Genomic DNA, 21,286 nt, shown 5'->3' with positions numbered 1-21,286 from the left:
TTAAATTTCAGGATAATGAATGAGTGTCAGCTATCCTTGAGGTAAAAACACTGTGAAGACAAGTTACTTTAGGCCTTGTCTACACTGCCACTTACAGCGCTGAAACTTTCTTCGCTCGGGGGTGTGAAAAAACACACCCCTGAGCGATGCAAGTTTCAGCATTGTAAAGTGGCAGTGTACACAGTGCTAGAGTGCTGGGAGCTATTCCCCTTGCGGAGGTGGTTTTATTACAGCGCTGGGAAAACTCTCTCCCAGTGCTGCAGCCACAACTACACAGCCACATTAAAGCGCTGCCGCAGCAGCGCTTTAATGTCAGCTGTGTAGACATATTAGCTGTACTGTGAGGTAGACTTGGGCTGTGTCTACACTGCCACTTTCAGTGCTAAAACTTTAGTTGTTCAGGGGTGTGAAAAAACACCCTTCTGAGCAACAAAAGTTTTAGCGCTGAAAAGCGCCAGTATAGACAGCACTTTAATCGCCGGGAGATGTGCTTTGGGCGATAAAGCTACCACCGCTCATTCAGGGTGGGTTTTTTTATTTTTTTTAAATCGCCAGGAGAGCTCTCCCCCAGTGATAAAGTGTGACTACACTGGCCACGTCACAGCGCTGCCATGGCTGCGCTGTAACGTGGGCAGTGTAGACATACCCTTGGTGAGGTCAACAGAGCTGACCTTTCCTAGTTTATCTTATGGTAAAACTAAATGCCTTGTCCTCACTGTGTCTTTACCTCAGGATAGCTCATGCATGTTAGTTAACCTGAGGTAAAACATACTTTTTTTTTGTTTTTTGTTTTTTTAAAGACAAGGCCTGTGCTGTAAAAGCTCAATCCCCATACGCACAAAACTCCCATTGAATTCAATGGTACTTACATACATACAAGGGCTACAAAATCAGACCTGATTTACTGGAACAGATTAAACATCTTCCCACGTTAAAGCATAAGATTTTCACAGCATAACAATAGGCTAGATTACAGTGTCTGTTCCTGCTTACACCCCCTAGCATATTTCTGTAAAGGGGCCAGAATAACCTCAGCATTCCTGTCTTCACTTTCTGGACTATACAGGTTGTGTTTTTCAATGTAAGCCCGGACTGCATCAGGGACCAGGTAACGGACGCTCTGTCCTCTCCTCAGTGCTCTCCGGATCTTGGTGGAAGAGATGTCATTGGTGATCCACTCTTCTACCAGGTGAATGTTATTCTTGTGTTGCCAAAGCGTGTCAGATTCATAGATAAATTTCTGTGCATTGTTTCCAGCTCTGGTTATGCAGATAAGGCCATGGTTTGCCACAATTTCAGTGATGTCTTCCAGCTTCCACAAGTTGGGGATTCCAAAGGACTCCAGCATGTCAGCTCCACAGAGCAGCTTCAGCTGTGGGACACCTAAAAAAAGGGAATGGAAGAAGATTCAGTTTTAGCTACTGCTATTTGCTGACTCAGCAAGGATGTTACACTACCTCTCCATATCCTGGGTATACTGAGGTAATGGGATGAAATTGAGAAAAGCAACATTCGGACAGTGTATTAGAAAAAACATCCTAATAATAAGTTTTATTAGGCTATCCATAGAATAGTCTCCAAAGGGAGCAAAAAGCACTAGAAAATATATTCTAAGGAATGATCCTAACACTGGCCTTGTGACAAAGCAATCCACCATTGAAGATGAGAGAGCTCAAGGGGGGGAGCTACAAAAGGGTTAAATACAGAAGGACATCCTAATTTTATTAAAACCTTAGATGACATTCCAAAGGGATTCTCCTTAGAGAAAGAGAAACCAAATACAGAGCTGAAGAGGTCTGTGGACCTCAAAAGCTTGTCTCTTTCACCAACAGAAGTTTGTTTGGCTGGATAGTTTCTGCCCTTCATGCGTGGCTGGTGTTAGTAGGCTCTGGCCAGGGAAGACTAAGATGACAAATTATTTTTAAAGGATCAAAAAACCACATTGGAGAAAAAAAATCCATTGTGGAAAGTTGGAAGGGGCTTATTGGCTGAAACCAAAAGGGGTGGGTGGGCCCAAGATACTAAGAAACTGGCAAGTTTGTTAGATCTTAGTTCATGCAGGTGCTCAGGTTAAATAGAGATGAATAATAAAATTACATCTTTGTAAGAAGTAATAATCAATCTGGATGTTAGCTGGAATTTGTAAATCATGCTACTCCACTTTCATGGGGTTTTAAATTACACCTCTACCCCCATTTCTGGATATACAAGGGACTTCTGACTTATTGTCCTTCCTTTCCTCATTGAATAAAAAGAGCCTATGACTCACAATTCCTTAACTTCAGCTGTAGTGTGATAAATCTCAGTAAACTAAATGTTTTTTTTCCAGTTCAGATTTCTGTTATCCTAAGGATTATTGTAAAACCCGATTACTTCATCCTGATAGTCTACTATTATGAAGGAGACTACTGATTCACGCCATAAAATCTAGATGTTTTATTTTCTTTACATTGTTCAGTAGGGAGGTCAGAACTGAGATCTAATATCAGAAAAATGCTTCCCAATGGCAGATCACCATGGCCTGGAAATAAGTGTGTGTTGCTATGGGGATTTCTTTCGTAAACATACTAAACCTTTTGTTTCTGGACTCAGTTGATTCTTTTTAACAGGAATGTATCTATTTGCTTCCTGTTTTCTTTTTCGGCCTGGCTTTATTAGAGGTACAGCATTCTGCAGACTGTTAGCAGGATTAGAAGATGCAAGTTTCTGATGATGGTATCTACAAAATAAATAATTTTTTAAAGAGTATTAAAGTTGTGCAATAACATAGGGAAGAGAACCACCTACTGAATCATATTTCATCACTTCCTCCTGCAGCAGCACCCTGAGTTTTTCATAGAGGTCTCTTGAGAACTTCCTCAACCATGGGCTGTGAGATCTGAGTCCTGTGACTGCCAACGTGCTGGTGCTAGACGCATCAGCAATTAAGTTTATTTTTTCAAAGGAAGAAATTGGATGGAGTTAGTGTGACACAAACCATATGGAGAGGAAGGGCAGACACAGGAGCATCATGGGGGTGAAGGAAGATTGAAAAATAGGCATTCCTTTAAAGTTCTCACACTACTTTTAAAAGTACCGAAGAGCAGCATTGTGCATTAGCAGAGCTTTGTGAGGGAAGCTTGGGCAGCATGGGCCCACTCTACTCTCGGCTCTAGTCACCATTATGAATCCCTCACTTTCTTCAATGCTAAAAAGTCATCAAAAATAAGTATGTAAATGATATGCCCTTGGAAATGTTAAAGTGTTCATAGTCTCAGCATATATGCATGGGGGCCTAATCCCGCAACCCTTATTTATGTGAAAAACTCTTGCTCATATGAATAGTCCCTTTGACTTCCATGGGACTGTTCATGTGATTAAGAGTTGCAGAACTGACCCTTAGCCATTTAAACCATTCCTGTCCTGATCCTACTAAAGGCATACATGTCTTTTCAGTGTATGGCTATGCAATACCTTAGAACTTTGAGTGTCTCCAGCCACTCATTCTGGCTGCTTTCCCAGTCATCAACTTGCACCCAGTCTGAGCTTTCTGTAGCAAGCTTTGCCATGGTTACTCGGTGATTGGCACTGATCAAACTTTTCTTCTTATATGCATCACCCACTGGGGAAATGATTCCTTTGATTACGTTGTATTTTCCTGCGTGACAAACACACCCGCACAAAAACATAAAGAGTGACTGAGCAGATGTCAACTTCACTGTATTGTACATAAAGTACTTCATATGCATGGTCATTATGGTCTTTAAAAGAAGATGAATGCCATTTTCCCACAGAGCCCCGTTAGCCAATCCACTGGAACTGGAAAAGTGCTGTGCACTCTGGCCGATGTATGGAGCACAACTATGAAAGAGAATTTGAATCATGCTGCCAAGTGTGGGTGACACAGACTACAAAAAGCTGGTGTGATAGTCTCAGGGTTTGGGAAGAAGAGGCTGTGACAGATTGACAATATGTCTGTGTCAAACTGTGAACTCCTTTTTGTTTTGTGGACCCCATTTTGTTTCTGGGTCTTTAAAAAAAAACTTTATTTTGAAGTCTGATCTTCATGTTGTATTGCAGCCTTCTTTGTGGATTGGAGCATCCATTTTGTAGCAGGGGCTTGACACCTAGTGGAATAACTATGTCTGAGAAGCAATGACAGAGCAATCAAGGGCTATCAACATTGAATGACTCTTCCCTAGTAGAATAATGGTTTTTCTATCATTAGGGTCTTTGACTCTGAATGACAAGGGAGAAGCTGTAGTCCCAAAACTTACCCAGCGGAAGCACAAAGACTACAGGGAGACAGAGATTGTTTTAAAAGAGGGTTGCTTTTCTCCGCAATGGGCCAGGCCATTGGCACATGCAAAATGACCAGTCAAAAGAAGGCAGCAAAAGATGCATAGTTTAAGGATGCTGATCAAACCCAGGACTCACAGGAGGGATGAGATTTGACTTTGGGTTGCGGGGTGCATTCAGGATGTTGTTGTTTCTCAAAGATCTGTTACTCTTGAAAAGGCTAGAGAGTTAAGTGTCTGTGATTAAGAAATTGCTTTGCTAAGTCTGTGTTCCTTGACTATCTCCTGATTGACCCTGAAGGTTTTAATTAGAAACCAGGGCTACAACAGCCAGGTGGACTTGGGGGGAATGTATCTAAGCAACTGAGGGCTCAGGAAGGCTGAGGCATTGGTTCCAGAATGTGGGATCCTACTGACCAAGAAGGGTGTCAGACCCAGAGTCTACCTCTGGGAGCTTGTATGAAATACCCAGGGGTAGGAACAGTGACCAGTCACTACCCAGACCCAGGGAGGCTTAGAAACACATGGACCTAGGAGTTGGGGTTGCTTACAACAAACTGGTGCTGGTCCACAAGAGGGGACAAGAATACACTCTGACAGAGGCCACTGCCACAGATATGATCTATTACTATGCTAGATTCCCTGCAACTCTATAAATTCTTCTTTGTCTTACCAGTAATTATTATCATGCATACACTCATACCCATCTCTACATCTTGTTAATTGGAATCCGAATATAGACACTGTGGGTACGTCTATACTTACCTCTGGGTTTGGCGGTAAGCAATTGATCTTCTGGGATCGATTTATCGTGTCTTGTCTAGACGCGATAAATCGATCCCGGAAGTGCTCGCCGTCGACACCGGTACTCCTGCTCCGCGAGAGGAGTACGCGGAGTCGACGGGGGAGCCTGCCTGCCGCGTTTGGACCCGCGGTAAGTACCTTGTAGTTCGAACTAAGATACTTCGACTTCAGCTACGTTATTCACGTAGCTGAAGTTGCGTATCTTAGTTCGAACTGGGGGGTTAGTGTGGACCAGCCCTGTCATAGCAAAGCAATCCCAGATACTCACACATATGTACTCACCTAAACACACAACCACACACATCTCAGAGCTATACATTTTGAGTTAGCTAAGCTATTACTCCTACCTGTTTCATGCAAGTAGTCTTTAGCCAGTTCAAACAGCCTCAGATGCATGTTGGTGATTGGATTGAAAGAACCACAGGCCAGCAGAACGACCTGTGTCTTGTTATCTGGATTCTCCATAGGATTTCCCTGAAGCCACAGGTCCAAATGAAGAACTTCAGAGTCACAGCCACAAACTACAGTAAGGGGAGAGGACAAAAAAGTTGTTTTCTGCTCCTATAGAGTTACTGAATAAAGCAGAAGATGGTTTGATTAGAAGTGAACAACCCGTCATGCTAACATCAATGTTTGCTCTAGAATCTCTTACATGATGCTCCACCTTTGAAATTAGGAGGTTAACACCAGATGTAATTCTGTTACCTCCAGAAGGTGTAACAGAGAAAGTGCGACCAGAGAGACTGGATGGGGCAAAGGTGGCTATCTGCCACAAGAAAAATGAGGACTCTTGTGTGGGCCTTAAGTATGGGAAACATACAGTTGGGGCTACTCAGGGCTTCAAAGGATGTAGAAGGAAGAGAGCAGGGGGAGACAACACGAGATTTGTGTGTAATAGATAGCAATGTGACTGTACTAAGGGACAGCTCAGAGCTTTAGTAAAGAGTACTAAAGTGTAAAGTGTATATGGTGAATAATAGCAGCACTGCCATCCCAGCATTCAAAAAACATGAATCAGGCCCCTCAAAAATGATGAGATTTATCCTTTTGGAATGTTGCTCCTTTTATTTGCATTTGGCTTTCTGAGCCATTAGGGTGCAGTCAATTAATGTTTTCAATACACTTTTCTCCACAACCCCGAGGGCTAGAAAACATACTTTAAAACCCCCCCAAAAAGCTAAGATTTTCATGCAAGCTCTTGATTCCAGTAGCTGGGGCTTTAATTAAAATAAACAAACAAATAAATAAAAATCACAACACTCACAACAGAATTGTGAAAGTTGGCAACACTGCAAGTTATCCCAAACCTGTAAACTCCTATGTTCCTGTCTAAAGACATCAGCAAGTCTAAATTATTGTACCACCTCTCTACCAGCTGACAGTTAATGACAGAGGGAGACCCACTAACTTCCTCATTTCCCTCCCAGCATTAGCTTGCATCATAATCACTGTGAAGATAATACATTCTGTGGGTGGCTAAGGTTAAAAAAAACAGTGATGTATGGTATAATTAAGGTTTAAAGGTCCCAGTGCTTATTTTTTGGCAGACTTGCTAGTAAATATTAGTTTAATCAAGAAAAAAACAGAAGCACTGGGTGTTTTAAACACATTCATTAAATCCTGGCTTCAGTCCACAATTACCAATGTATAGTATTTTAAGCTGTAATTCTTTTCTATCAAAACTACTACTCTAATTTAGTACTCTCAAGAAACGTAGGGACAGATGCTTCACTCCATTACGCTGGTTTTACACCTATCGAACATAGTTCTGTCCAGGGTGATCCATTCATTAGTGATCTATGAACTAGATTATTGCAACTCATAGTTAGGAGTGGAACCACACATCCTGAAAAAAGCTCCTATTGGTATAAAATGCCAGTCTGCTTAGCTGCGCAAGCTGCCATGAATGCATCACTCCAGTGTTCACTTTCCCACTGTCTTCCCAATGAATACAGAAACTGCTTCAGATTGTGTCCTGATTTTCAAAATCCTCCATAGGACTGATCTAGGTACTGAGAGATCATGTCTCCCTCTGTGACTGTGACTTCCTACAACAGCTATATTCAGGTGAAACAATTAAACTATAGATCAACAGGAAGAGGTTCATGAGTCTCGGAAACAGAACTTTTGTAGGAATTGGACCTTGACTATGAATCCTTCTGCAAGAGATTAGAACAAACACATCCAGAACTAAATGCAAAATTCATTTCTTTAGGTTAGCTTTCCCCCCAAAAGTTATTCACACAGAAAGATACACAACACAGCACACATACAAACAGACAAACTATAAGCTATTATTCTCTTACACACTGTGAAGGAAGAGAGAGAGATTGTTATTTTAAAATATTTGGGAGGCATTCAGATACATGGGCCTCCATTACTGTAGTAAGTATGAAAATACCAAATCACCACGTTTAATATAGAAGGCAGCTCAAACATTACTACATTTGGACACAAAAATATAGCATCTAATGAACAATCCAATTTACCTGAACGTAGTGACAATTAGTTGTATCGTGAGGAACAAAATCTTTTCTAGTCACCTTTATCAGCTCTTCCTACCGAGACTGAGAGCACACAAAATTCCTTTGCTGGCAGCTTTGCGATTTGACCACAGGAAACAGAAGAGCTCCTCTTAGCTCTGAAGGTGAAGTTATCACCAGTTTACTTGTTCTCTTTGCTACTGTTCCCTTCAGACTGATCTATCAAAATTCTTTATATTACCATTCAGCTCCCTGCCTCTCATCTTCTATAATTTAAGCAATTTCCCTTTTTAAATTAAAAGAAAACAGAGAGAAAAAAATCACTGTTCCTGGAGCCTCATGAATAGTTCAAAGTATCTAGACTTACTATTTAACAGCAATATCAGAAAGTAAAAGAGGACAAACAAATTGAGTAAATATCCTTTCAAAATGAGGAAAAGAAGCTATAACATTAAGCCTAGTTTGCCACTAAAACTTAAATACATAATTCAAGATTCTTCAGTTTTTTTCCTTCAACACTGCTAGTGGTTCCAAATTAAAGGATACATCTTGAAGTTCTTATTCAGCTTTTACTCTACCCTTACTTGTGCAATACTTCCAATGATTTTGTTAACGTTTTGTCTGAATAAAGATTTCAGGATTTTGCCCAACTGAGGAGCCTGTTTTCCCTCAAAATTTTAATGGAAATCCCATGCACACAACAAACGAATATAAAAACTAAATATGAAAGACAAAGGATCTGCTCTTAGCCACAGTGGTGTAAATCTAGAGTAACTCCGTTGGTTTAAAAGGAACTGTTCCCTATTTACAAGTTTATAACCATGAGCAGAATCTGACCCACATAGACTGAGTCTGTTACAGGAACTTCCTCTACTGGAGCTGCTCGATCTTTGAGTGTGGTGTAGTGGTTTGGGTACAGCATGAAGAAGCTAGGGTTCCTGAGTGTGCCTCCAACTTGCTAGGTGGCCCTGGGCAAGTCTCTTGGCCAACTTTTTCAAAAGTGGGCTCTGATAGTGAGAGTCTGAGTTTTTGGTTGTCCCCGTGTATTTCCCAGGGGTAGCGTACAGCAGGGCAATCACTTGACCATGCTAGTGTCAGTGCCATCCCCGTGAAAGTGCAAGTCTCTTCCTTGCATCTCCTGTCTGGGAGCGTGTGAGCCGCTTGCACACACTAGCGTGACCAGGGACAGCTGCTGGTGAGCCTGCCCCAGTGGTTTCTCCGCTGTGCTTCCTGGCCCAGTCGCTGGCCATGGCCTGCTGGTCTCGCTTGTTGTGGCCAACTAGATGGTGGTGAAGGGCTCCCAGTGGTGCATGGTGCGCTTTGCAAGCTATGCGGATAACTCTCCATGCCTGGGGGCAGACACTGCCTGGCTGGGGTGAGCGGTGGCTGCAGGAGCAGCAGCGTTGGGCTCTCAGGGAGATCAAAGGGGATGGGGGGCATCATAGCCATGCAATTTGGGAGCTTAGGGGGCAGAGCACAGTGGAGGAAGGGGGGAGCCAGATTTAGGAGTGGCCCCCTTTTGCCTCCCCCTCCCAGCTGGAGCAACACACATGAAGCTCTAACTATGACTCACCCCACTAGCCCTGGGGAGGTAAATAAGGCGCCAAGAGCATAGGGGAGGTATAAGGTGCCCACCCATTGCAAAACTGCTACTGCTGATTGTAGTCGCCTGTATTTTTCCCAATAACTCCCTCAGAGCTGGAATCCTTATAGGGGCCACCTGGCGACAAGCTCCTGTTGCAGGCATGGGCACATGCCGAGCTAAATTCATCTCCACTGTAACTTACTTTACAGGATCATATTAGGAATGAATTTGGTCCAAGACATCCATAGTATGTGTGTGACAGCCACAGCCAGACAAGTGTCATGAGGTGAAGTAAGGCAGGATCCAGGAGCTAGGCTTTTTTTAATCTGAGGCTAGCAAATCACTGAGAAGCCATGTCTGACTTTCAGATGTGCTGAACACCTAAAGCTCCCCAAGACTCCCATTGTAGTTGTGGGTGCTCAGCACATTTGAAAAATCAGACATCAAGTGGGTATGTAAGAGATGGTGAACTGGTTGAGAAATGGAGTCCATTGCAAGAGAGTGAGGAAGACACTGTATGGAAGGCCAACTTGGGGAGCAAAATATTGGCCCATCTGGGCTTCATTTAGGTTTAACCCATCCTTGCTTCCATAGATACCACTGTAGTTAAACAGCTGGAGGAAAGCTCTAGTTTCTGTATTGAAATAACTCCTTTCTATCCCATAAACTTTTTTATCTAAGCTGTGTCTCCTCTCTTTCCCCCCCCCCCCCCAAGAGTAGTGGTGAAAGCACAGATATGGTTAGGATGTCAGTACAAGTTAAGATTTTTATTTTGTTCTTTTAAGGTGGGTTTTTAAATTTTTTTTTAACCTTTACTAAAATATTAAGAGGTGGTGGAGACTGGGGCATTATATTACCCCCAATTAAAAATTAGCTATTCTGCACTAATCCTGACAATTCTCATTACAATAAAGGGACTCTGTGCTTATGGTGACCTAAGGGAAGTAAGCTCCATTCAGGTGAATGCTGGGCTTTTGAACTCCAAGGGCAATTGATAGCAGAAATGAACTAGAGGGCATAGAATTCTGTCACTCTTACCAGCCATGTATTACTGGAATTAAAACCTCTCTTAAATGGCACTTCTCCCAGATTCTTGAACATCTGATCAGCCCAGCTATGATTCATTACTGCCTGACTCACATGGCCTACCACCTGAGCTAATGAGTGCCCAAACACCATCACAGTTTAGATTGTAAGCACAGTTTTGTTTTAGGGCTATTTAATAGGGGTGTGTGTATCCACGGCAGAAAACAGGGCAATAGTTTAGAATCTCTTAAGTCCAGTAAAGGAGCAAAAATAATTAAAGCCTGAATTCTTTATCAAAAGGGTGAAGAGTTGTGTACAGGGTAAGTTGAGATATTGTTTATTAGCTTTTAATTATTATTATTTCTGAAAGGTGAATTTAGTGCTTCTGAACTAATAAAACTAATGGCACTGACTATAGCCACACAATGCTCCTCAATCCCGACTCACAACATCCTTGTCTTCTGAGCAGAGACCTATAATAATGTGGTAGTTTTGTTAATGTGTTCAGATCCAGGTAGATTTCTAAAGACTAGAATGAGACCATTAAACTACTTTTACTTGTGAACCAAATTAAGATTCTAATCCAGTTCTCCAGAGGTGAAACTGCAATGTTTAATTCACTGAAACGCTTAGCCTCCATTGCCACTTAAAAGAGCTACTAATATTTAAAGGCAAATGTTGATTTTTACAAGATATACAGTAGTGCATACCATGTATCACAGGGTAGAATGGTGCTCTCAACATATATAATATAAAATACCTGTTTCCAGATACAGTAGCAAATTTGGCATAAACATCAATAGATATTGACTCTCTAGTGGGAAAGGAATAGAAGCTTGTGAAGAGAGGCCTACAAAATATAAAAATGGTCCAAATCAGGTTGGGACTAAAATACTGAAAAGCTTTGAAGGGAATATGCTCATAGGAGAGTACCTGGTAGGGTTAGACCATGCTTAGACAAACAGATGATGGAATCAAATTTTCTATTATAACATCACATTGTCAGGAGACAAAGGCCTTGTCTACATTGAGAGGATCTGGATGATACAGTGGTAAAACTTCATGCAGCAATATGCCCTTCTGCTTGCACCATTGCTTGCAAAAGTGGAGCTGTGTTGGTGCTACATGGCAATGGGAGAACTCCTTAAAATTTTCAGTGCAGTTAAGGCCTTTGTCTCCAGATTAAGGAGTTAAGGCCTTTGTCTCCAGATTAAGGTTTGCTGCTGCAACATCATGTAAAATACAAATTCAGTTCATCTGAGGCATCATCTAATAGTACCATGTCCCTTCCTATGAAAATGGTCCCCTCAGATCTTTTAATTTTGGACTTTCTAAGTTATTCCCAAACTGCTTGGGAATTGTTGGGTGCTCAGTACCTTTGAAATGTGGCTACAAGTCCTTTGCCAGCTTTAAATATGAGACCAAGAGTTGAATGCCTCAGGTAACCACGTAACAGAGTTGTGTATTGGTGGAATATTTTACTGTGTAGTAAGTAATGAATAATAATGTGACTCATGCCATTTTCTTCTCAGTCAGGTTATAGTGTTTGTTTTTGGAATCACTATTCCGCTCCTTCAGCTCTACATCCTACAGAGGTACAAAGAGGCTTAATTAGTAAAACTTGTAGAGGTTAATTTAATGCATGCATGATGAATTTTGAGAGGGAGAAATGAAGCAGGTGTCTTACCTAAAGAGCTGATTTGAGTATTCTGAGATGTTCTTGAGAAGAGCGAAATCATAGCCTGTCCCATAGTTTCTGTTCCCTTTTGACAAGGAGACTGGCAGCTGTTTTCACTCCCCTGAAGATCTGACAGCACAAACCTGAAGGACTGAAAACTCCAATAAAGGACGTGGCAGGAAAGGCCTGTTGAAGTTTTAACTAGGTGGTATCATTTTCAACTCCTGTTTCTATATCAGCAGCCTGCTCATTTAAAGTAAAGTAGTGATGGCAGGGTGGTCCTGCAGCCTGTATTTTGGAAATCAGCAGCAGTCCAGTGTCACCAAAAGTGCCTGATAAGTATCTCTATGATGGGAGGGTGACAACTGAGATAAGTCAGGTATAAATGGTACATGTAACAGGAGGAAGAACATCCTGCTATTTCTTTCAAGCACATCTTCTGTTAGCAAACTTCTACTGAAGTTTCTCTGTGTTGGTGTGACAGAGATCTTTCTATTGAATAAATATAGAAGGATGAGACGATGGATATAATTTGGTACAGTGAAATTTCTACTAAGGTCCTCCTGTCTGATAGATAACTCCTTGTATTAAGCCATTCAATTATCCCCAAGGTTTTCAATATGGTTTTGTTGAACTTGCAGTTAAAATAACCTCTGTTGACAATTGATTTTACTGGTCCATTGGGTGGCTACCTGAAGCAGCTTTCATTGTATATTTAAAAGTTGCTGGGAATAATACCATTCCAGGTTGAGCCTGGAGTTGCTACTCTAATGCTTCGCAGGCTTAAATCTAACATTCCTGCCATTCTTTGGTTTGTGTCAAAACCTTAATGCTATTTTAGAATAATGTTCTCTAACAAGAGACTAATGTATACATCTGAAATTTGCAAATACAGACATTTGGAAACGCAATATTAGCTTTGTCTAGTAAAATAAAAATTAAAAAAGGATATTCATTCACTGAATGTTTAACTGATTTCTTGGGGTTGCTTTTCAGACCGAGCTTGTCCCAGTACTGCAGCCAGCCACTTTTGAACAAGTTGGTGGTAGTATGTTTACTTTCTTCACCATTGTGAGTTCTGCAGGTGTCCGGGTTTTACAGTGAGATACGTGGGACAGCAAAGAAACAGGGCTTGATTCTCCTGTCACACTAGTGTAAATCAAGAGTGACTCCACTGAAGCAGGAGTGTGCGAAGGAATTTAAATTTGACCCTTTTTTTGGGGGTGGTGGCACAGAAGCTCGCTCTCCCCTCTCCTCACCTGGCCCCGGGAGGAGCTCACTTCCCGCCCCCCCCCCAGCACTGGGAGGAGCTCACTGCCCCCCCTCCCCACCCAGACCCTGGGGAGAGAGGACTCCCCCAGCTGCAGGGCTGCAGCTCTTTCCCTGCCATAGCCCTGGGGTAGGGGGAGTCCTCTCTCCCTGCTGCAGTCCCAGGGCAGGGGAGTACTGTGTCCCTCGCTGATTATTGGGGGTGCCCCTGCTTGCTGCCCCCTGCGCACGCCCCTGCACTGAAGTCAGTGGAGATATCAGTGTAAAGAAAATTGAGAGGAGAATCAGGCCTGTGATACTCCCCTGATTCTCTTACAGGCAGTATACTCAATTATGTAATTCAAGGGTCATGAAACAGCACTGAGATGCCAGGACTAAGAAGTAGGCTGAGAAAATCTACACCCATTGTCAAAAAGAGTTAATGTATCTGACTTATCTGTCATACAACAGCTATGTTTATTACCACTTCTGTCCTTCGACCCTTCACACATACTTGGATTACATCAGATATCTGGCTGTTTTGGATCCACAGGAACACACCAATTATCTGAGAGAGATGCGCTGGTGTTATGAAGATAGCTTAGGAAGAGAAAATGAGGGTGAACAATATGTGGTTGATTAACTTAGTGGCTTTGTAACTTTTCAACATATTTTAGGTAGTTAGTTCTGTGTGTCAAGTGTAGTGACAAAATAATTTGCCTCTCTCTAGCTATGCTTTTTAGAAGGCAAAGGTTGTATAGACTGGTTCTGCAACACAGTGGACAAGATAACAATTTCTCAAAAGAGGGAAGCTTATCTTCTTGAAGTTTCTCATTGGGAAGGAGTTTAAAGAAGTGTTATCTTGATCACTCTCCTATCTTTCCAGGGCTGGGTTTGGTGCTTACTCTTGTGGAGCCAATTCCGTAGGAGCTCAAGGTGATCTGTGTATTCAGGAGTATAGGATCCTTTACTGAAGGAGCCTGTACTGTTGTATTAATTGCCTTGACTACACAGTATGCATGTATTCAAGCCTTCATTCCACTTCTGATTTTAAGTTTTCTAAAGCAAAACTAATTTCTACTTAATTTTAATAGGACCCTTTGGTTTCTAACAGCTCTTAAATGAAGGGACCTGAGTATTTTAACAAACTCCTAGTCTCAGCAGTGCCATAATAAAAATGTTGTTATAGTTACAACTGGTATACTTAGTTGAATAATTTTGTTTCACTATTATCTTTTATAATTAATTGCAGGCTCTCTGCATTTTTCAGTTAGAGGATGGATTGCTGGGCATATAAAATGGAACAGAATAATCAAAAACTAGGAAAATATTAGCCTAATTTTGAAATTAGAGAATTGGATTAAAAATGGTGGAAGCATGTTTTCTGCACCTTCAGACTTCTTCTAGTCATAATGTCAGAAAGAAGTATTGCTACTCCTTTCATTTATCAATTTAAAACACGGACAAACATTGCTACAATGATAACAAGAAGTCTCTCTCACAGTTGCTTTCTTACACAGGCCAAAACTAGCCCAAACTTTAGGATCTGTCTCTGATGCTGTCAGTGAGCACTGTGATTTCAGCAGGTACTTTTAAAGTTTCTTTAAATGAGAAATTAAACCTTTTCCTCCTTCATAGAATCAGGGCTGGCTCTAGGTTTTTTGCCGTCCCAAGCAAAAAAAAAAAAAACAAACAAACCTCCAGGAGCACAACTGCCGAAGCAAAACAAAAAAAAAGGTGGCCGGAATGCTGCCCCTGAAATTGTGCAGCCCCAAGCATGTGCTTGGTTTGGTGGTGCTTAGAGCTGGCCCTGCATAGAATTAGTTTTACACATTTCCCTGAAATACTGATCTACCTGACAATTTAAAGATATGGGTATCTAAATTAATTAAAGGGCACTGTCAAGCAGTTAGCCCAACATTTAGATTTTGTTTAAGTGAAACCTAAAAAGAATATGTTCTATTACATTCCTTTAAAATGTAAATGAAATGTTTATTTAAGTATTCTACTGAAGTCCTGGAAACCTAAACAGGGCAGCATGGTGTTAGCATGTAAGAGGAAAAGCTGATTATAATTACAAGTAAAAATGACCAATCTATTTTTGTTGTGGAAGCTTAATTAAGTGAAAATAATAAATCAATAGCACTGATGAAGAGTGATTCAGATTTCTTAAATGTTCAGTTTTAATCCAAGGTGTGGTGGGTAAAACAAGTAACTAATTTTCTTTTTGTAAGTGCTAGAAATAATGTCATGTATTTGCACTGCCTCCATTTGGAGTCTGGCTTTTGTGACTAAGTACTTAATAGGGTGGGTGAAATTGAAAGAAACTATGAATGACCATAAATGCAGAGTAAATCCTTTTCTACTACTAATTCAATTTCTTTTCACTTGTCTTCCCATCCTTTCCTCACCCTAAATATGTCTTAGTGTTCTTTGTGGCAATCTGACTTGCCAGTATGGCTTCTCCTGGACTGATTCTGAACAGACTAAAACTGGAATATGTTATGAGCTAGTCTCCTGTTGTAGTTGTCTGTGTCCTCTATGCAAAGTACTGAATATTCCGTCATTGTTCCCACAGCAACATCCCTGCCTGGAAAATTCTCACAAGGCCACTCTTCAGTAGGAAGGGGGTGAAGAAATTAGAAATGTATTGATCCTTGTAACAGTCACAGTGAGGAGAATTTCAAAATGAGAGAGATTCATAGCAAAGTCTTTAACTATCAATATACACAAAAATCAGGGGGCTCTTGAATGGAAACTGCAGGGCTTTGGTGTCCTGATGAGGTTCACTCTGTGTCAGTACTTTTCAGTGCTTTCAAGAGTTTTTACACAGAATTTTTCAAATCCTCTTCCTTATTAGCACAAAACAGTTAGCAGGCAAGGACATGAAGGGTTTGGTGCCACTTTGAGTGCAGTGCTTGCACTGGCATCAGCTGGAAGAGTTACTATGGAAACAGCTATGGAACAGGAGAAGGAAGGAGCTGGACTTGCCTTTGTAATGGATAAAGCTCCAATTTCAAAGAAGAAAGTGACTCAGACTGCAGACCTGAATAGGGTAGATTTCCTGCTCCTAAAAAAAGGGGGAAAATAATCAGAAACTTAAGGATGAAAATATAGGGTGCCTTTTTCGGCAATGGGATCAAATGACCTTTTGCATCATGGCAGCTAATTTTACAGTCTAGAAAATCAGGCAGCTATTAAACTGCATCATAAACTTGCCTTCTAACTCGTGTCTCTTTACAAATTGAGGTATTTATAGGCAAGATCTGATTATTCACACATACTCTCAATTCCTGCTGACATCTGCAGTTTAGCAACACTTCCTCAGGAAACCTGTGTGTGCTGGCATAGAGAGCAGAAGGACTGAAATCTAATACCATTGTGTAATACGCATTTTCTGATCCTGTAATTTTTAAAACTAGTGGCACTTTCAGAACTGGGGTCCACTTAGTATGAAATGACCCTCACCTTTATATTCCAGCAACATTCTGATCTACTTTGTTGAAAAGTGGTGCTTTCTACAAAGGGAAATGAATTAGCTTTTCCTAGCAGAGAACAGTAATGTGGGACTCCAGTAATTCTTACAGCCCATCTACTGTCAGATTGTCACATTCAACTGTTCACTCTAAGTTGAAACTATTTAAGAAATTAATGTGTTGTTGAATTATGGACTTCTTATTCCTTAAGCTTTTTAGAGAAATCAACAAAAAGGATACAAGTTATTCACTGGTGTAACTCCATTGGCCTCAGGGTTGAATTTGGCCCAAAGGCTTTTTAAAAAGTCATTCTTATAAAGAGAAGTTTAAAAATTTCAGAAATTCCTGTGCTAACTAATGTAAATTATTTAATTTCAGACAACTTTTAGAGTACCTCACAGTTACTCTCATTCATCACAATTGTACATGTCTTTCCTCTAACTATGAAGAACTGCTCACTGCCCTGGAATAATCAGGAACAACTCAATTAATTTCAGTGTTCTTTTACAAAAAGGACTTATTTGAAGCCTTTACTGTTGCAGATTTCAAAGCCCCTTACTTCTACTACAAATCTGTGGAAATTATATTGCCTAATTTAGATTGGGTAGGGATTCAGGGTGACACTTAAAATGTAACTTGAGATCAATATGTCTTATGTCTTGGAAAAAAATGCTCCTAAAAACTTGTTAAAGGAAGCTAGCTAATACCTACACCTATCTTGTTTACATAAGTAAATCTCAAATGTGTACTGTTTTGTAACTCTCCAGAAAACTTGTGCTGGTTGAGGAGATAACTTTTATAGAATATTGGTTTATGTATTGTAAGAATAATCTTTTGAATCTGTCGCACAAAAACATTAATCCATTTCTCCTGATGTTTACTTTAACTGTTTTCATACTAGGGTTGCCTTAAGAAAATTTGGATAAAACTCTATGTTGTGTTTTTAGGGACAGTTGATAATTAAAGAAATAAATTGTATGATTCTGTCCCAGAACATGCTAAACAACGTCTTCAGTATTTCTCTAGCTGTGATTTAATCTTTTTGACTCCAACATTAAGTGGGCCAGTCCTGTTCAGTAACTAACAGCTCATCCTTAAAGGAAGACACTGAGATTTTTAAAACTTATTCTATACTATTTCTAAATAGTAAAGAAGCAGTGCCTGGCACTTAGATCAGGCAACTGTATATGAAGACTCCTTGATGCTATTGTCAGTTCTTACTTGCTTTATGACCTTGGACAACTCACTTAAACTTCCTTTACCTCAAGTTTAGTCATCTGTCAAATGGAGATAGCAATACTTACTGAACTCAGAGGGGTTGTGAGGCTTCATTAGTGCATGAGCACCATGTGAGGGACACGTGGAAGACGCTATAGCAGTGCAAAGTATCATCAAGAGACTAACGCAGGCCTGTACTTATTCACTGATTTATTGTGCCCCTCTTGTAAATCCTTATAACACTCAAGAAACTTGCCTCTCAAAGAAGTTGTTAAAATGATTAAAGATAACTAATGAAATTTAGTATCATGTAGAGCCAGCTTACAGTGCTTTCTGAGGAGGGACCAGTGACACCAAGAACAACAGTATAGATGCACATAACCATTAATTATTCACTCTGAACTACTGTACAGTATATTAAGCTTCTTTTTCTCTTGGGAGGGATGAGGAGAGAAGCTGCTGTCTCCATTCTTCAAAGTCCACCCTGTCTTCCTGGACATGAAATATGTACATTGCTACCTTTGGAGCCTAGTAAAGCCACTCCTGGGTCATCCAGAGTGATAAAACATGCTTTCCTCTTTCAAGGGCTGCATATGCCGCCTCTGAGCAGTCCCAAATAAAGTTACACCTCTACCCCGATATAACAGTGTCCTCGGGAGCCAAAAAATCTTACCGCGTTATAGGTGAAACTGCATTATATCGAACTTGCTTTGATCCGCTGGAGCGCACTGCCCCGCCCCCCCCGGAGCACTGCTTTACCACGTTATATCCGAATTTGTGTTATATCGGGTCGCGTTATATCGGGGTAGAGGTGTACTTTTTAAACTATGTCTTGAACTATTTTACACTCAGGGATGAAAGGACAGGTATATGACCTGATTGTTTTCACTTTCCCCATTCATTTTAGTTTGTTTGCACTGGAGCCAAAAACTGAATATTTGTTCAGTTAAATGCAATTTAAGGGATTACTTATTGGAACCCCTGAAAATACAGTAACCTGATGTAGCTGCAGACTGTCTGGGTAACAGAGCATAAATTCCACTCAGTTATTTTTACCCCATTTTTCTCTGTCAGGTTAAATAATATGAAGTATCTCTTTAATGAACTAGCAGAAGTGGCTTGCCCAGCAGCAGAAGTCTAAAAGTCTAATAAAATGGTACTGGCTATCCTGGGGATAGTTTATAGCAGCCTCTTAAACCAGGGAATTTCCTATGGGCTGGTCTTCATTATATTATATTTCATAGTAAGTGACCCCCATTTTGGCCCAAAAAGTCAGTCTCTTCTCTATAAACAAGAATTCCAATAAATTCTCCAGGTTTTTTTGGTCTATGTGAAAGAGTGAAATCATCACTAAAAAGTGTGTGAATCTTCCCCAAAATGACAAATACTCCTCCACTCCACCAAGATGGCCCACTACTTGGATTAAATCAGCTCAGGGTTGAAGAACAGCTGTTTAAAGCTGGAGCTGAGCAAGATGGAGCAGAGGAAAGCACTATGGGAGTCTGCAGTCTCCTTTAGTTGGAGGAACGCACCCACAATTGGTCAGTTTGATCTGTAGTTTAGGATTCCTCCCTAACTCGTAAACTCTCACAGTACTATGATAAACAATGTTGTCTACCATCTCTGGTTGCCGATAAGACTCCATTTCATCCAGACCAGATGATATGACCTGCATGCCTTTATCACCTATTTGCTGGATTGCAGCAATACAATATATCTGGGCATAAAACTCTTGGACTATAGGAAACTTCATATGGGTAGACATACATGCACTAGCTTTGCTTGAGCTAGTGTTCTAAAAAATAGCACTGTGGTCATGGCGGCACAGACAGCAGGTCAGGCTAGCCGCCCCAATACAATCTTGCTTGACCCCCCACTCAGTAGGTACATGGACTGCTAGCCCAAGCTGCTACCCTTGCCACACTGCTATTTTTAGGTGCCAGCTTGAGCATAACTAACATCTACGTCTACCCAAGCTGGGAATTGCACCACCCAACTGCTGAGTAAATGTGCCTGCAATTTCTTCCATGGGAAGAAGATGAGAGAGAAAATAAACTACATGTGACAAATGTTAATCACATAATCTAATGCAATACTAGAAGGCAGTCAGATGCTACGGTGATGAGGGTGCTACAAGAACCTCTATAGAATAAGAGAGCCTCCTGCTCTGAATGTCCTTAGAAAGGTTAATCGTACCAACTCAAGTAATTTTTTTCCTCATAATAAAGTTTTGTTAAATTATATATTATCATTTAGGACTGTTAGGTACTGAATTAACACTATCAAAATTATTCCAATGTGACCACAAACAATATTTAAACACTCATACCAGTAAACAATAGTTCTTTGTTTTTTATCCACTTTCTCTCATTCACGTCCCCAAAAGCCAAATCCTTGGCATGTACTGATGAAAAAGGTTCTTATGCATTTGTATGTACTTAGTTTAACAAAGTTGAGGTGAGTTACACAACATCCAACTATTTTCATGCCCACTACTAAATAAGACATTGAAAATCTCTCTCTAAGGATATCTGAGAAGGATAAACAAAATGACTTAAATAATATTAGTTCCCATGGGGATTCTTTGTAAATTGACATTGTTAAGGTAGATGTTCAAAAATTCATTGGGGCAAGCAATAAAAACATCTATAGAATACATTCTGCTTTTACTAAAAACCTTGTTTTGCTAATACCAACAAAAACTTGTTTTTGTTGCCACTTTCTTTTACCAAGGATTTTGTATTTGGTTTCAGTAGGAGAAATTGACACAAAATATACGGTACACATGCATGCTATATAGGTGACATTTTCAGTAAGTGCAACCCAGACTGGTAAAAGTCCAGGACTGTTGTATTGTGATGCTATGCGTTGTTAAACAGCTACCACCTTCCATCCCAGAGGTGGAGTATTTCAGCGTGGGACGAAGTGATACTGAGAACAGCCAGGCTAATTTAGGGCCCAGTCCCACAAACCTTATTCCTGCATGTAGTCTTTGCTCATGCAAGCAGTTCACTGATGGGATTTACTTGTGTGAGTAAGGATTGCAGGAGTAACATACAGTCATTTGTAAATGCCTTTGGCAAAACAGGCTGTGTTTCACTATCCCGTGGCAGCGCTTGTTTTCATTTTAGTCATACAGAGGTAAGGGAAACGGACTGAAAAATTGGCAGCGCGCTGAGAGGGAAGTCCCTTGCCAGCTACAAGGCCACCGGAAGGGGTTGAGGCCCTTTCTGTAGCCAGAGTTCCCCAGGTGGCGCCCTGCTCCCTTCCCCACACAGGGTAACCCAGGCGCGGCCCCTAGGCTCCTCGCCCCACCGAGGCACCCCTCAAGCTGCTTACCCGGCTGACAGGCGCCGCCACAGCTCCGCGGGGAACGGCCGAAGGGCCGGACCCACTGTGACCCGGGATGCCAGGCGCAGATGGGACCGCCCGGTACAGCGCACAAGGAGGGCTTCGATTGGCTACTCGGCGACGGAAGTGGATATAGGTCC

General features: G+C 41.1%; 1 protein-coding gene across 2 annotated transcripts; it reads right to left on the bottom strand.

Moving 5' to 3' along the window:
- Positions 1-268: 268 nt before the first annotated feature.
- NMNAT1 (nicotinamide nucleotide adenylyltransferase 1) lies at positions 269-21,215 on the bottom strand. Of its 2 annotated transcripts, none has more exons than XM_024210589.2 (5): positions 21,135-21,215; positions 5,429-5,602; positions 3,454-3,637; positions 2,574-2,719; positions 269-1,383 (listed from the first exon to the last, which is right to left on the bottom strand). In XM_024210589.2, the coding sequence occupies exons 2-5, from the start codon at positions 5,544-5,546 to the stop codon at positions 971-973; spliced, it is 861 nt and encodes a 286-aa protein (XP_024066357.1). In that variant the 5' UTR covers positions 5,547-5,602; positions 21,135-21,215; the 3' UTR covers positions 269-970. The 2 variants fall into 2 exon arrangements, with proteins under 2 accessions (XP_024066357.1, XP_024066358.1); XM_024210590.2 differs by lacking the exon at positions 21,135-21,215 and adding an exon at positions 11,552-11,614.
- Between the last annotated feature and the right edge of the window lie 71 nt (positions 21,216-21,286).

Source organism: Terrapene carolina, unplaced genomic scaffold (assembly GCF_002925995.2).
Source record: "Terrapene carolina triunguis isolate 2854851 unplaced genomic scaffold, T_m_triunguis-2.0 Scaffold714, whole genome shotgun sequence".
NCBI lineage: Eukaryota > Metazoa > Chordata > Testudines > Emydidae > Terrapene > Terrapene triunguis.
Note: the sequence above shows the minus strand (reverse complement) of the source record. Positions and strands in the feature narration are given on the sequence as shown.

Bases quoted from the DNA above. Each gene is read 5' to 3' on its own strand.
- NMNAT1 (XM_024210589.2), bottom strand. From the start codon at position 5,546: ATGGAGAATCCAGATAACAAGACACAGGTCGTTCTGCTGGCCTGTGGT. The intron at 3,638-5,428 runs GTAGGAGTAATA...TTTGTCACGCAG, and splicing joins AGACTACTTGCATGAAACAG to GAAAATACAACGTAATCAAA. The intron at 2,720-3,453 runs GTATTGCATAGC...TTTATTTTGTAG, and splicing joins GAGACACTCAAAGTTCTAAG to ATACCATCATCAGAAACTTG.